We start from the raw sequence: 16,506 nt of genomic DNA on the forward strand, positions 1-16,506 counted from the left end.
ATTTGGAAAGGTTGCCCTCTAGTGGCCATATATAGTCATCTCTGCTAGAACGGTCATCTGTAGCAGGCATAGAGGTTAGCATCTCTATGGAGTAGGGGATGACTGAATACAGCATAAATAAGCCTACACTTTTCTGAATAACATGAACCTACCACCTGCGAAAATTTCTGTGGCAAACGACTGAATCTCTGTTCATCTGGTGTAGCATGAGTAACTTTGTTAAGATGTGCACTTCATTGCCTTTGGACTATAGTGAGTGACCTTGACATTTCCCACAGCTGCCCAGGGTACAGATCAGGGAGGGACCTGTTCATTTTAGAGCAGACCAGGCTGTGACCTATCTACCGACCAATGATAAAACTCAGGAACACCACAGTCTAAGCCTGCAGGTAGTTTTTAGAATTATAGCACACCTTTGTCAGTAAGTGCTTAGTGCATTATTCCACAAACTATTTAGCTCAAGAGGAAAAAGCTCCAGCCTCAGTAGCTACTGTCTCCTGCTGAGCTGAATTTCACTTAAAAATGCCCTAGTGTCAGGTGCTTGAGGATTTGGACACCTCATGCTGCTGTCAAGGACCCAAAGAATAAATACCTGCTCTTAGCCACTTCTTCACAGAGTAGATGCCTTTCAATCTGTATGCTTTTTCTTTTGCCTTTCAATGTGTTTTCACTGTGGGAGTGTCTGCAGTCCACTCAAGAAGATGGCAACTTTATTTTTCCTGTTTTATTCTTCCAGACATGGTCTGAAGAATGAAAAATCTTGCAGTGTGAGAGCTGCAGAATATGACATGCTTGGAATTTCCACACCATAAAAAAAGCCTCATAAATATGGATGCGCATTCCTATAGCATCACTCTCCAGCATTTTATATTACAACAAAATGGCCCAGTTTGAATGAATAAAATATAGTCCCTTTCAGCTCACATTCCAGTCTCAACAGATACACCATTCATAGCTGCGAGTGGCACGGACACCCCACATAGGCACAACTTTCCACTCTCCCCTCTGGGTATAATCGTGTGTATAAGGATCCCTGAGTGCATTTTTTTTAAGTAGTAATTTTTTCCTATGAAAACTTAAGGGCAAATTTATTAGCAGTCTGCTTTTTCAGTGATTGCTTATATAAAAGTTTATAACAGTGCTTGAATAGTGGGCAGAATTAGAATCACAAAAAAGCCACATTTATCCCTGTGTTTCATTCACACAACACCTGAGACGGCCAAATAGGCTTTCACAATAAGGTTTTAATTGTCAGTAAATCACAGAGTGTGGCGAGGGTCCAGTCTTCTTCGAGTCAGCTGAAGGGAGCATTTGGATGGAGCAGGAACCACAGAGAAGGGAAAATGTGCAGGCGCAGGAGCCTTGATGCCAAAGTATAGAGATCAGTCCCCCTGCCCCCAGGTCACTTAGTGTCTCTTTTCTGATAGTGGCAGGATGTGTCTGTGAAGACAGTCCTTTGTCTGGACAGAAATTTGCAGCCCTGTCCCTGAACAGTGGCTATCATTTCTTTGATGACCTATCATTTCTTTAATTTCTTTCTATTCCTCCCCTCCCGCAGCCCCACTTCCTCTGCCCAAGGCCCATAGCTACCAGCCTGAGTTTATTTCCTCTGGAGGGAATTTAAATCAGCTGTTTTACGGAGGTGCACAATGGCAACAGCGTGTGTTTCTGTTGCCAGATTGAACGTATCTGTGACATAAATCAGCCCTTCGCTTTCCACACATCCTTCCTCCCCCACTCAGCCTTCAGCTGCTGCACCTTCAGTCCTGCCCACAGCTCTTCCTGGGCTGCACTCTCCATGCATTTCCTCCGCATGCATTTCCTCTCCATGCATTTCCTCCGCATGCATTTCTTCTCCATGCATTTCTTCCGCATGCATTTCCTCTCCATGCATTTCCTCCGCGCCTGCACCTTCCTCCCTGTTCATCTCTCTTCCTTAACATTCTACTTCACTTCTTTGCATTACTCTTCCCATTTCCCAGCTTTTTCCCATGGATCTTATTTCTCGTTTACTTACTCAGGGTTCATTTTGGGTTTTTTTCCCCCATTTTATCTTTCATTTTTCCATTGGTAGCCGTGATTACCATCCCATCTTCAGGAGACCATGATGACATTTTGCCACATCCTTGTCTGTCCCCTAAACATCAGGGTGGACCAACAGCAGCGTTCTGAAAAGGCCCTAATGAAGTAAAATATTGGCACGTTCATTCTTTTTCGTGATGGTGGCAAAAATCCTAACTAAATGGCGTGATGGCGTTAGGCCAGGTTCTCCTTGGAAGCTCATTACAGAATTATTCTTTCCATTGTAAGTAGAAGAAGCCGCCTCATGTAGTCATTCCGGAGCAGTAGTAGAGGGCAGAGCCTGACAGCGGAAGCTCTCATCTTGGGGATTTCGCGCAGCTTTCAGCTCTCAGCCCGCACTCCCAGAGAAGGGCTAACTGGTGCACCCGAGGCTGGGCTGGGAGCCATTCCCACCCCTGCTTTCCGGGTTCCCACCCCTTTCCCACAGGGCAGCAGAGTGAGACGGGCCTGTGACGTTGTCCTCTTGTCTAACTCCATCGGCTGTTCTAACCGTGCCTGCTTATGGATCTGCTTAGAGTAGATACTAACTGCCGCTTCCTGCTAAGCCTGTGTTCAGAAGACGCCCTTTTTCAGCCTTCTGCTCCCTGAAACCCTCTTAGGCTGCTGGAGCTGTACTTCACTGGCTGGCCTCAGGCTTTTGATATGTGTGCCTTCCCCTGTGGTTGGTGTTGGGGGAGCCAGGCTGAGGCTGAAATACCAGCAGAGCAAACACAAGTCCCTGTCTTTCTGTGCTCCTGACTTGGCATGCTGGGGTGTCCGGATTGGCGGGTGCGGGCAGGGGAGTCAGGCTTACCTCTTTCATGTCTCTGCAACCTCACCATCCACCGTGCAGGGCTGAGGGGGAGCCGGGTGCAGGCGGGTGGATTCAGAGGGTGCAGAGGCGGTTCCCTTAAGGAGTTCTCAGCCAGGAAACTTGAGTAAGGTATAAAATGCCGCATCATGTTTTCGTTCCTGCCCCTATAAGAAGGAAGTGCGCTGTCAAATGTATAAGGCCTGGTGAAATATAATGAAAACAACACTGAAGGTGGGTTCAGAAGACCAAGATCCATAGTCCTTTGGGGCCACTCATTCTTTTCATAAGCCTGGGCCAGCCACCTCTCCCTGCTGGGCCTCTGACTTGTTCGCAAAGCGAGGGGTTGAGCTACATGATTGCTAAGGCTCCTGGCAGCTCTGTGGGATTAAATATTAGCCCAGTTGGAGACAAATATCAGATAATGTACTATGTCTTTTTTGGAGGCATAAAAAGACTAGGAAACCCACGTGCCTAGACCCAGAGCAGCAGTTCTGAACTGCAAACAGTTTTACCCCCACCCGGGGCATTGGGCGACCTCTGGAGAGAATTTCTCCCAGTCGTCTCCACTGGGAGAAGAGGGATGGCTGCTGTCATCTAGTGTCCAGAGGCCGTGGGTGCCGGCAAACATCCTGTCATGCACAGGACAGCCCCGCACAACAAAGAAGTATCTGGCCCAAAAGGTGGGCAGTGCCAGGGTGGAGAAACCCGCTCTGGCCCAAGGCAGGGAGGGGCCGGTGCAGGGCACTCAGGTCAGCAGTCTGGTGTTTCGGGTTACCACGCATGGCATTACCTGGTTTCCTTCCTGAACGCCCTTCATTTTCTCTGCCACAGCCCTTGAAATATTTTGCCCCTTCTTTAGCTATCATGTTTATATATTTTCTTCAGAGAATAGATGACTATTTCCTTTTCTAATCTGGCTTTTCTCTAATTCCAAATACTATTTTTCCTCCTGATTTCTACCCCGTTTTTCCATCTTGTCTTCCTATCCTGTTAGCTGTCAGCCATTGGCAAGCAGTCCCTCCTTGATGCTTTTCTCCTGCCTGCTCCTCTGTCCCTTCCCCACGTGGTGTCATCTGTCCCCTGGTTCACAGTGGGCAGCCACAGCAAGGTAAAGAGGAGGTCCTGGTGGCGGGACAAGATCCTGTCCCTTCCGTGGTTTTAGTGTTGATCACGGAAAGGTGTGCTGGCCCTGGGGCCTTTGTCACCTTGGCAGTGGTACCCAGTGTGGCCAGAACATGACGTTCAGGCTGGCGAGGAAGGCAGTGGAAGTGAACAAATATTCAAGGGGCATGTGTCCAGAGGGGGCTGCAGGGCTCCCCTGTTGCAGCAGTCACGGGGGGCTTGATTTCCCCAGGGGTCCTGCGTTTCATGAAACTCTTTTCTGTACAGCGTTTATACTTTAAAAAGACTTTTTGGCCCTGGCTGGCATAACTCAGTGGATTGAGCGCAGGTCTGCGAACCAGAGTATCGAGGTTCGATTCCCAGTCAGGGCACATACCTGGGTTGCAGGCCATTTCCCAGCAGGGGACACGTGAGAGGCAACCACACATTGATGTTTCTCTCCCACTCTTTCTCCTTCCCTTCCCCTCTCTCAAAAAATAAATAAATAAAACATTTTTTTTAAAAAAAGACTTTTTGAATAAATTAATTTAGAGGTCAACCAAAATTTTTTTGTCATAACATATATCCCAGCTTTTGGTTCGGGAGTTGGTCTTTCTCCCCTGGGAAGTGGGTAGCTGCACGGAAGAGGTGGCTGGATGAGAAAGCCCCCGGCTCAGAGGTGGGAAGGGTGCGAGCAGAAGGCGGGAGACACATTTGCTTGTGAGCACAGCATCGGGCTTGGGCCGGCATGGTGTTCAGAAAGCATCTGTAATCAGAACTTGCCTCAGTGCCTACTAGACAAGCGGGGACGGACTGCAGTTACTCTAAACTGCTTCACTGCTTCAGAACGCCTTTCTTTTGTTTCCCTCCAGCGACAGCTGGGCAAGAACATCAAGTTTGGGCAGCCGCCACCCAGTGCCCCTCCCATGAAGAAGGCAGACAGTGGGGAGGCCAGCCTAGAAGAGGATCTGCTCCCGGCCAGTCCCATGGAAGTTGCAACTCAGCAGGACATCGTCCTCTCAGACTCCGAGAACAAAGTAAGGCTCCTCCGGGCAATGACTTGACTGCTCATAAGCTCCGGAGGATGTTGGGCACTGGACAGGCAGCCAGTAACTCGGGGGTCTTCAGTGCAGGTGGGGAAAGGTGGGAGGAGCTTGTCTGATGAGCAGCCTGGGGCCGGAGAGTACTTCGTGAGCAGGGGCCTGGATCTGCATGGGGACCGCCTTGGGGGAGGGGCGGAGGAGGAGACGTTCTCTTTGCACGTGCTCCTCCCAGTGTCTTCCAGTTACCCTTGGAGGTGCAGGTTGGCTCACTCTTCTGGGAAGCCTTACGTGGCCTCACCCCAAGGCTGTGCTGTCTCCTCCACGCCTTGGCTGTGCATCCTCAGCACTTACACACCCGAAGCCCGTCTGTATTTGTGTCACCTGTTTCCTTCATTTCTAAACGTTGAACTTACACATCTCTGTCCCCCCAGGATTTTGCTAGTGATTACTTAGTAGCACAGAGTAATGATCTGTTGGATTGGACCAACTTAAAGGGAAATCAGAAAAGAAAGGAGTAGGTCAACAAGACAGAACACATCAAACAGACCAGCATGTCGTCTACTTAGTGTAGAAAGAAAGTCACGTTGGTCCAGCACTGTCCTCTCCAAATCTGGTCCTTTGACACTGAAAAAAACACTATGAGCCTATCCTGAAATGAAAGTCCTTCTGCCAGCAGAAGGGACATGCTCAGGCCTCTTGTGGAAAAGGAGCTGGAGAAGGAGTTCTCTAGGCAAAGCACTGAGTCTTCCGGTCTCACAGCGCTGTCCGTGCTCTGCCCACCAAGGGAGCCGAAATGACACTGAGTGCTGCTAAAATGGGCGTGCCTCCCCCCCCCAGCAGTCATGCTGGTTATTAGCTAATATGTCCTAAGGACAAGGAGAAAGATGAGCAATATTCAGAGCAAATCGAGAAAGGAAATAAAAGGGCTGTCCCACCTGTCGTCTCTCTCTGTCGGGGCCTGCCCTGATGACTCCCGGCGCTCACACGTGCAGAGAGGGCGGATGAAGCAGGGACGGGCTCGTTCCTCCCGCTTTGGCCAGAAATGCTCTCTGCAGCCTCTGCAGTGCAGCAGCCTTTGAGGCACAGATCTCCCAGAGACGAGCGTCTTCGCTGTTACTGGTAACCTAACACACGCAAGGTGCTGTGGTCCGGGGGCAGGAGGAGGGTCATTTGTTCAGCCTGCCGCTCCCCCAGCTGTGGGTGCGACAGAGACGAACAAGACTGGACAAGGGGCCGTCTCAGGTTGTCTGTATTGTAATGAGGAGAGTCAGATGACGTGTAAGTCAACAAGTAGATAAATACAGTAATTTCAGATCAAGAAAAGTGCTACACAGGCCCTGGCTGGTGTGGCTCAGTGGACTGAGTAACGGACTGAGACCCAAAGAGTTGCTGGTTCGATTCCCAGTCAGGGTACATGCCTGGGTTGCAGGCCAGGTGTCTAGTAGGGAGTGCATGGGAGGCAACCACACATTGATCTTTCTCTCCCTCTCTTTCTCCCTCCCTTGCCTTCTCTCTAAAAATAAATAAATAAAACTTTTTAAAAAAGTGCTACACAGGAAATAGAACAGGGTAATGGAAAAGTGAGTGACTCGTTGGGGACAAGTAGAAAGAGAAAGAGGTCAGAGCTGCCCTGAGCAGACCTGGGGTGGGACGTGTTCTAGACAGAGTGGGGAGCGAGGCCTAGACCCAGAGAGGGGACCGAGCTTGTCCTGAAGAAGGAACAGGCCGGCCGGACCGGCAGACTCTGGTGGAGGGCGACGGGAGGGTGGAGTGTGGCCCAGGGGCCGGACCCTGGAGACCGGAAATGGGTGACTTTGAAGCCTCGGAGTCACACGAAGCCAGGCAGCGACATAGTCTGGTGTGCGTTCCCTGAAAGGCTTTAGTGTGGTGCAGGAAACCCTTCAGGGGGGCCCACCGTCATTGCCACTCTGGCGGGGACAATAAGTCCTTTTGTGAAGAGTGGCAATACAAGATGGAAGGCGTAGAGGGTCATCAGAAAGGGGCGACCGGGACCGGTGTGGCTCAGTGGGTTTGGGCGTTGTCCTGCAAAGTGAAAGGTCGCCTGTTCGATTCCTAGGTTGCAGGTTCGGTCCCTGGTCAGGGCACAGACAAGAGGCAACAGGTCCGTGTCTGTCTCTCACATCAGTGTTTCTCTCCCTCTCCCTCTCTCTAAAATAAATAAATTGAGTCTTTAAAAAAAGAAAAGCAAGATGCCAGTGATGGAGTGTGGGTGTTCCCAGGGCAGGCCAGTGTGACCAGGGTGGGAATCTTCAGCCTTTTTTTCTTCCTTCTTTCCTGAGTTGTTTCACCTCTGGTCACTCACCTTCCCCAGTCAGTCCTTTGCATGTGGCATTGGTCAGGCCTTCCCTTCTTCTCGCAGAGAAGAGGCCTGGCATACAGGTGAGAGGTTTGGCAGGTGAGGCGGGTGGAAGCAGCCAGCACAGTGAAAGCTCTGAGGTTGGAGCTCTGCTTCCCAGGTAGTGCGGCCCCCACCCCCAGACTCTCTCCGCATGGGGAAACACACCAGGGACTGCGGTGGAGACCACCCCGACCGACGTGTGTTGGACTCGGGGGACAGGGAGTGCACTCTCTGTGCCTCGGCCGGCTCTTTGGAGCCAGCTGCCCCCCTGTGTGGAGGAGGGGGCGGCCCTTTCCAGGCCCAGACGACGTCTGGTTAGCTGCCCCAAACTTCCTGTCCTGGCGCGTGACCAAATTGCTCTCTTCACCATTCCAGTCTAGTGACACACCAGGTTCTCTGAGTCCTCTGAATCTGCCTGGAGCCAGAAGTGAGATGGAAGAGAAGGTAACGTGATTTAAACTTGTATATATATTTAGCTTCCTTATTCCTCCCCCCCCCTTTTTTCTTACTATCTTCTGCCTCATTTTCCCATTCATCAGTGCTGTCTTCTTCCATTACTTCAAATTTCTTCACAGTGCAACCAGTGGCAGGAATCGGAGTGTCCGTTTCCTTGGCGATGCGAATGCCGGAACGGAGTCCTGCTCTGAGCAGTGGCCACCTGCCCGGCCTGCCTGCGTTCGGAGCCCCGTCAGCCTTGGTGGTTTTCCTAAGCATATTGCATACTTCAAGACTGTTAAATTGTTGAAAAAGACATTCCTGAAGGTCCCCACCTCTGTAAGGGAAAAAGTGTCTGTCGCTTTAGAGATGCCTAAAAAAGAACCCTATCAGTTCTCTACTTGTATGTATTTTTGTTTTTTAACTTTTCTATGTGCCATCGAAACCTGGGTCTTTGCCCACAGGAGCGGAGGGAAGCCCTGCAGAGCCTGTGGGCGCCTCGTCTGGAGAGGCCGGTCCGCTCCTGTGGGGACTTGCCCCTGAACAGTGGCCCAGGCGTCCTCCCGGGGTCTGGCAGACAGCACCGCTAGCAGGGCACGTCCTTGGGTCTTCTGAGGGAGGTGGCCCGCGACAGTGGTACCTCCCAGACAATGAAGAGGCCCAGCTGGAATAACTAGAATTGAAACATTGCATTTAAATCTCAGCTTCTAGTCCTAATCTATGTCTTCAATCTGTTACATTTGGTTCCAGCTCCTTCTACTCATGCATCTATTAGGTGATGGAAATAAATATTTAATTTGTCTCTTTTCGACAACAGTTCAGAATTTGATATGCATTCAGAGATAACCATAAATGAGTAAAGGCTAGGGACCACCGGCTGGAAGTATTTTTCCTTACTTCTGTGCTTCTTGTCATAAATTATTATTTACTGAGCATCTCTTTTGCTTTTGGAGCTGGCTTGGTGCTTCGGCTTTCTTGGGTAAATATGGAAGGTAATAGCCAAAAGCCAAGCCCTCAGTTAAACCCTGCTGATGCTGCCATTAGAACTCAGACAGTCAGCTGAACCGTGGCCTCCTCCACAGCAGCCCCTGTGCCTGAGAGCCGCTGGCCCAGGCAGTGGGGCTGTGAATGCCCCTGCCACATGTTGGTGTGGTGTGTGACAGCCAGGAGCCCTTACTTTGCTGCCTGCCTATCAACGCTCTGTAGTTTAAGATGTGGCTTCTTACATCTGATTCACCGTGGCCTCTCGGTCCAGGCTGAGCCACAGTCTCACTTACACCTGATTCATTGCGGCCCCTGGGTCCAGGCTGAGCCACAGTCTCTCTGGCCCATCTAAATCTGTGCCATTCATCTGCAACTTGGTGCTTAAGGGATAGCATCTGTATCACAGACCACAAGCAAGCAGTGCCGCAATTCATCCTTCGAAGAATTGCCATCTCCCTGATGTGTGGCACGTTTCTGCTCCCCACTTTAACTTCTGAGGGCCCCCAGTGCTCTGTGACTTTGGAGTGATGGTGCTAAAACATTTTTGCACCAAAACATAGAAATTCCATGCGCTAGTCAGAGATGTTATACTATTGTTCCTTCATTCCTTCAACAAATATTTACTGAGCACTTGCCAGATGGGATTTGCTATTGGGCATGAAGAGGACTGATACAAAGATGAAAAAGACCCATTCCTTGCTAAAGTAGGAGAGGAGGTAGTGGAGGTAAGGTTGTCCAGGGCTCAGCAAACTGCTATATATATTTTAGGACTTGTGGCCAGAAGGTCCCACTATGAGACTCTCGGTTCTGCTCTTCCTTTGTAGCATGAAAGCAGCCAAGGACAGTGACGATGGATGTGGCTGTGTGCCAGCGAAACTTTACCAGAACAGACTGTGGGCGGGGCTCAGGCTCTGTCACCCCCAATCTAATCTCCATATTATTCAGAGTAGGAAAATTAGTCCCTGAAAGGTTACTCAGTACAAGCTAACGCGAACAGCATTGGCAAGACAGGTAGTCAGCGTCCTGTCTTCTGATTCCAAAAGCTGTGCTCACTTCATGGTACCGATGCGCCGCCTCTGCTCGCCACCGCGCAGGCGCCAAGAAGTGCTCCCCTCCCCACATTCCCCACAGGTCACTTCCCGATCCACACTTACCGTATGTTTTAATCTCCACCGTAGGTAGCTCCAGTTAAACCGTCTCGGCCAAAAAGGCACTTCTCTTCTGCTGGCACCATCGAAAGTGTCAACCTGGATGCCATCCCCCTGGCCATTGCTCGCCTAGACAACAGTGCCGCCAAGCACAAACTGTCTGTCAAGCCAAAAAACCAGAGGGTGTCAAAGAAGCACAGGCGACTTGGACTGGATGGGGTACGTGGAGCCCGTCCTGCAGACCAGGCAGCTGCTCTTGCTTCCTGGACACCACTGATACCGGGCTGGGCAGTGGCAGAAGGGACCGGCAGGGACTTGGTGTGCTGCGGAGTAGGGGGGCAAACAAGCCCACTTGCTCCCCATCGCCCTTTCCAGCACGTTGCCCTTCCAGGGGGGCCTCAGAGAGGCCGCCTTTCAAGGGGCTGTGGGAACCTTGCATTTGCTTTGCCGCAGGAAGGCAGCCCGGCCTTCCTCTGCTGTGGCTCAAGCAAAGAATCTTCACTTTGATCAGGGTGGGCTTCTAAGGCACAAGTTTCAGGGGACGTAGACAAAGGGTAAATCTAATTTTTCCTCTTCTTTCTAAACCTGGACTATTGGTTTTCCTACAATAATTCATGTTAAGAAAAAGGAGTTTGAGAAGGATAAAGAGACTAGAGAATAAGCATGAAGTTCTTGCCCCCCCCTGCCCCCACAACGTACTCTTGGCGTGACAGCTTCAGAGTGCCTAGCTCTGTACTTAGAGCTGCCCCTTCTTCTCTTCTTATTGAGCACATTTTCACTGAGCACCTACTATATACACCAGACACTGATCTAGATGCTGGCAGTAATAGCCGAACGCAAAACAGACTAAAATGCCTGCCCTCACAGAGCTCCTGGAGCTTACAGGCTAGTGAAATCAAGAAAACCCATGGAGAAGATGACCAAGTTTTAAGCCCCAAACCACCTCCTCTGGGTAGTAACAAAAGGGTTTTCCTGCTGTTTAAGCAAGAAAGAAGCAGTGAAGACCCTAAGGAGTCACCCAAAAAGGCAGGGCCCTGCCACGCTCTCTGGCCCGTGTCTAGAAAAGGAAAGGGCTCCCTTTGCCGCAGTCCTAGGGCAGACGGTCAGTGCACAGGACTGCCAGGGGGTACACAGGGCATTTACAAATCTATCTCAAAACCAAGAGAACTGCCCCTTCTTTAGAGATTAAGAGGGCTGCCTACCTTGTGACTAGAATGAGTAATGGCTGCCTATGCAAAAGAAGGCTAATTGTGTTTCCCTTGCCAATATTAGGATCAATCAAATGAACAAGGTGGCCTTCTGTGTCAGCTGCCCCTGGACCAGAATGGACACCCTGCAGAAGACAAGCCAGTGTGGCATGAAGAGGAGCCAGAACCACTGGACTCCGAGGAAGAAAAGAGACGCCAGGAAGAATACTGGCGAGAACTGGAGGCCAAGTGCAAACGGCAGAAGGCTGAAGCAGCTGAGAGGAGACGCCTGGAAGAGCAGAGGCTTCAGGCCCTGGAGAGGAGGCTTTGGGAAGAGAACAGAAGGCAGGAGCTCTTGGAGGAGGAAGAAGAGGATGAGGAGGGAAAGGAGAGAGAACCACAACTAGATGCAGGAAAGAGGCAATGCACGGAGGAGAGGCAGAGGCAGGAAGAGCAAGGTGGTCGAGGCCAGGAGCAGAGGGAGCAAGAGGAAGGAAGGCACCAGGAGCGGGAAGTGCAGAGGCATCCGGAGGAAGAGGCTGAGCCCCGGCAGGAAGAGCTGGAGGTGCAGAGCAGGCAAGAGGCAGAGAAGCAACGGCAGGAGGAAGAGGAGAGGAAAAGGAGGCTGGAGGAGCAGAGGCAGCAGGAAGCTGAGAAGCAGCGGCTGGAGGAAGAGGAGAGGAAGAGGAGGCTGGAGGAGCAGAGGCAGCAGGAAGCTGAGAAGCAGCGTCTGGAGGAAGAGGAGAGGAAGAGGAGGCTGGAGGAGCAAAGGAGGCAGGAAGCTGAGAAGCAGCGGCTGGAGGAAGAGGAAAGGAAGAGGAGGCTGGAGGAGCAAAGGAGGCAGGAAGCCGAGAAGCAGCGTCTGGAGGAAGAGGAGAGGAAGAGGAGGAGGCTGGAGGAGCAGAGGCAGCAGGAAGAAGAAGAGAAGCGGATGAAGGAGCTCAGAAGGCAGGAGGAGCTAGAGGAGCAGAAACGTCGGGAGGAGAGGAAGAGAAGGGAAGAGCTGAGAAGGCGGCAGGAGGACACAGAGGCACAGAGGCCGCGGGAAGTGGGAGGGGAGCCTCAGGAAGCCCTGAGTGCGGACGAGGAGAGTCTGCTGGAGTCGGGCCGCAGGAGCCCACTTCGGGTCGCCGTGGCTGGAAAACCAGAGCAAGAGCACCCGAAACCTGAGAGGCAAAGAGAAAATGCCGAGGAGAATCAGAGCCAGGAGGCTGAACCACCAGGAGAGCAGCAGGGAAAGCAGAGGGATGTTCACGGGCGAGATGGTTGTGTCCATCAGGAAAAGGAGGAAGAAGCTAACATATCCCCTCACCAGAAACAAGGGATGCAAGTGAGCAAGATGCTGGGCACAGTGGAGAAGAAAGAAGCTGCCACCCTAGAAAAAGACAGAAAGGGGGAGGAACTCAGGTGGCAGGAAGTGGATGAGAGGCAGACCATGCCCAGACCCTATACTTTCCAGGTGTCATCAGGTGGGAAACAAATTCTCTTCCCCAAAGTCAACCTGAGCCCCATGACGCCCGTGAAAGACGCAGGGCTTGCCTCCCCTCCCCACGAGCCAAAGGCCGCCAAAGCCAGCCCTGCCTCCCACACTCTGCCCTCATCACTGAGCATCCCCCACACGGCCATTCTGGTCACGGGAGCACAGCTGTGCGGCCCAGCCGTCAACCTGAGCCAGATCAAGGACACCGCGTGCAAGTCTCTCCTGGGTTTGTCAGAAGAAAAGAAGCACGTGGATGTCCCCACTCTGGAGAACGCCCCCCGATCCCCCACCGACCCCCGGGCAGGCAACAGGAAGGCCAGGCCCCCCCAGGAGTCCCCAAACAGTGTAGCCGCACTGGCTGAATGGGCTTCCATTCGGTCCAGGATCCTGAAGAACTCAGAGAGCGACCAGTGCAGCAAGAGAGACCAGCCTCAGCCTGGTGATGAGCACATCCCCAGGGGCCGATGTGACTCCCGGGGGAACCTCCGGAAGACTCCACCAGTAAACGCAAAGTTCTCCATTATGCCTGCCTGGCAGAAATTCTCCGATGGGGGCACAGAGACCTCCAAACAGAGCACGGAGGCTGAAGGCATTAGAAAAAGACCCGCGTTGGGAGCCAGCGACGAGACAGCGCCCCCGCCCCTGGCTGCTGATAGCAGCGAGCACCAGAAGGGCACGGAGAACCTGGGGGTGCACCAGGAGCCAGCAGACACCACCGAGGGATGCAAATTTGCCAAAGACCTGCCATCTTTCCTTGTTCCAAGCCTTCCTTACTCTCTGCAGAAAGCAGTGGCCCACACAGAGCCTGCTGCCGTGTCAGATAACGAGACCACCAGTGGTGTAGGAGAGCCAGACGCCGTGATGCCAGGTGGGGAAGAGAAAGCCTCACCTTTTGGAATAAAGTTGAGAAGGACCAACTACTCCTTGCGCTTCCACTGTGACCAACAGACAGAACAGAAGAAGAAGAAAAGGCATAGCAGCATTGGGGACGGCGTCGACGGGCTGCTGCCTGCGCCAGGGAGCACAAATGGAGAGAAGGAGACAGACGGTGTGGCCCTCAAGCATGGCCGGTCCCTTCCTCTGGAGAGGAAGCAAGCCCCGAGCACCTGGAAGGACTCTGCTGAAAGCCCTTCCAGCCACTCCCCTGCCGCCCAGCCTGGGCCCCCACCGGTCAGCCTCCAGACCCCGGCTCCAGAGCACAAGGCAGCAAACAGAATGCCAGTGGTGCAGAAGCCAGCCCTGGCACCCAAGCCCGCCGATAAGACCCCACCGCCCTCCCCACTCTACAAACTGAGCAGGCCCTACCTGGGGGAGCTGCCGGCTCGGCGGCCAGGGAAGACTGACCCGGGGTCCAGTGAGCCGTGCAAGGAGAGCCAGGAGAGCGGTGACCCTTGGCCACCCTCACCGCCACCCCCTGAGGAGAGGAAGGCCCAGAGAAGGGATAAGGAGGAAGAGATGGAAACAGAGAGGAAACCTGCATCCCCAGCTCTGTCTGCTGCCCCACAGGAGAAGCCTCCCCAGACTCCCGAGGCCAGGAGGAAAGGTATGTAGCCATAGGTGGGAAAACTCTGCCTCTGTCCGGCTCATTGCCCAAGGCTAGAAGTAGCCGGTGGAGCTGGCGCTGGAACTCTTCCCTTCCTTTGAGACCTGTTCGCCATTCCTAGGGGCAGTGAGTCTCAGTGAGGCTCTTCATTTCTGTTAAAAGAAAACCTTTGCAGATCAAGGCTTTTCTGAAATAGTTTATTGAGCCCCGTGCTAGCCAGAAAAAGGACCAGGTCCTGGGGCAGGCAGTCTGAATTAGCAGGCAGGCCTCGGTGGAGAAGACAAGCTTGTTCTGGAGCTGATGGAGCTTTTTACATAATGGATGTGGGGAAGAGAGATGTGAGTTGGTTTTCAAAGACTTTATGCTGACTATGGATAAGGCAAAAGCAGGGAGTAGAGACAGTACTGGGATATAGGTGCAGAGTCCCTGAGGACTGGCAGTGGGCAACAGCCCGGAAGTTCCTGTGTAAGCAAGAGGCAGTGGCATCTGGGTTGTCTTAGGTGATGTGGCCCTTTACTTTACCACGTGGGAGTAGGTGCCATTGGTTATTTGGTTGCAGGCTGGACTGAAACTCAAACAGGAGCTCCATTTTAGAATCCCCAACCACAACCCAGACCTGTTAGGCCCTTTACATACTGTGTTATAACCTTATTAGCGCCTGGTGCCTAACTCTAGGATGAGCTACTCAAACTACAGTCCTATGGAAATTAAAATCTGGCTACAGATTTCTCTTTTCAAATGATTTGAATCAATTACAAACTTAGGCAGTTATAATGTAAATGTATTTTGACCCTTGTGATAACCACCGTTCAGAGTCGTAGGCAGGAAACTGGCCGGCTGCTTTCATGACCTTCCTCAGCAAGTTCAGATAGAATGTTTACTATAGGGTGTCCTTGTACACAGTAGCTTCAACAGACATCATTTAGATCTTGGCAATTTGGTTTTTAGGCATTTTACAAACAGGTGTTGCACGGCCCTTGGTTGATAAAAACCGAAACTCATCAGCCCCAGTGCATGCAAAACCTCTGGATTGAGCAGAGTTCCTTTGAGTCCCAGTTGTTGTTTTTTTCTTTAAAAAACCCTTCTTTTCCTGTGTTAGATCATAACTGAATCTTTATTTGATGATTAGGGATCTTGCACTGCCAAAGCCTCATTATAAATATGAATTCTCCTTGTACAGCATTATGGATCTAAAGTATATAGAAAACTACACAGCATCTGCTTTTTTCGTGCTTGAATTCCTAACTCAAATTTACTATGTTTCTTTCTCCTCGATATAAAGTTTTGCTGACTGAGAGCCTTGTTGGGTAAGGTTCTGGATGGTTGAAGTGGAAACTTCTATTGGGTTTCAAAAGAACAGGACTGCAGTGACCCCTTTTCCTTTGAAGATAGTAAAGGATTCAAATGCAGGAAGGATTATCTGCAAAAGCACTTAACTTTTACTTGAGGGAGAAGAAGGGAATCACTGTCTCATAAACATAAGTAATAAATAAGAATACTCACTTTTGTAGAGTGGTTTCAATGTGCCGACGAGCACTGTTCTAAATGCACTGATGTTCAGGATCTTCAATATCCCGATGAGGCCAGGGCCGTTATCCTCCCCACTTTGTGGATTAGAAAGCTCAAGCTGGTAGGGGTTAAGTAGCTTTCCTAAGGTCACATAAGGTCAAACCCAGGTCTCTCAGTTCCAGGGCCCCACCTCTGCCACCACCACTGTGAAGGCAGAGCAGTGAACCACAAGAGGCACAGAGACCGGAAGTCGGAAACACTCGCCCAAACTTCAGCCTGTACACTAACTGCTGGCTGACCTTGCGCACGGCACTGGGATCACAGTGGACCCCAGTACTCAACGTCTATCAAAGGGGGCGCACTCAACCCAAATCACGGTTGCCCACTGAGTTCCTCAGAGCCCCCCACCCTCAGCAGCTCCACAAGGCAGAGCAGAGCCCCATTTTCCTCTTGCATATTTTGGGGTTCCACATAGGATATTATTTGTTGTGGGGGAAAGGTTCTGGCAAAAAGAAAATTTTAAAAGCAATTAATTTAAAAACAGAACAACGAGTCAAATAGCTGCCTGGGTGCCTTGCAGGTCTGAGATTTGATGACCCTGGAAAAAATTTTTTTTCTGTGTCCAGGGAAGAGAAATGCTCTTGTTTTCTGCAGATCAAAGGCGGTACTTTCCTACTCAGAGGAGCCACTTGGGCATCAGCACAAAGTGGTATTAGGAAGGGACAGTCGAATGTTTAGTGGGCTGATTAGTAAGTTACCAGTTTTAAGGGGTGAAGCCCTGAGAGAAGAGAATAGTGTCACTGCCGGCAGCTTTCGTTTTACTGATTCTGATCACAGTTCCA

General features: G+C 51.4%; 1 protein-coding gene across 11 annotated transcripts in view; it reads left to right on the forward strand.

The window, feature by feature from the left end:
* CRACD (capping protein inhibiting regulator of actin dynamics) overlaps positions 1–16,506 on the forward strand; it is a 251,949-nt gene that overhangs the window by 227,190 nt on the left and 8,253 nt on the right. For all 11 annotated transcript variants that reach the window (XM_053654947.1, XM_053654944.1, XM_053654950.1 and 8 more), the window contains 4 exons: positions 4,849–5,013; positions 7,754–7,822; positions 9,976–10,164; positions 11,218–14,155. In XM_053654947.1, coding sequence (XP_053510922.1) covers positions 4,849–5,013; positions 7,754–7,822; positions 9,976–10,164; positions 11,218–14,155 — 3,361 coding nt within the window. The remainder of the gene's footprint in view (positions 1–4,848; positions 5,014–7,753; positions 7,823–9,975; positions 10,165–11,217; positions 14,156–16,506) is intronic.

This window comes from Artibeus jamaicensis, unplaced genomic scaffold (assembly GCF_021234435.1).
Source record: "Artibeus jamaicensis isolate MK-2021 breed Jamaican fruit bat unplaced genomic scaffold, CSHL_Jam_final contig_889, whole genome shotgun sequence".
Lineage (NCBI taxonomy): Eukaryota > Metazoa > Chordata > Mammalia > Chiroptera > Phyllostomidae > Artibeus > Artibeus jamaicensis.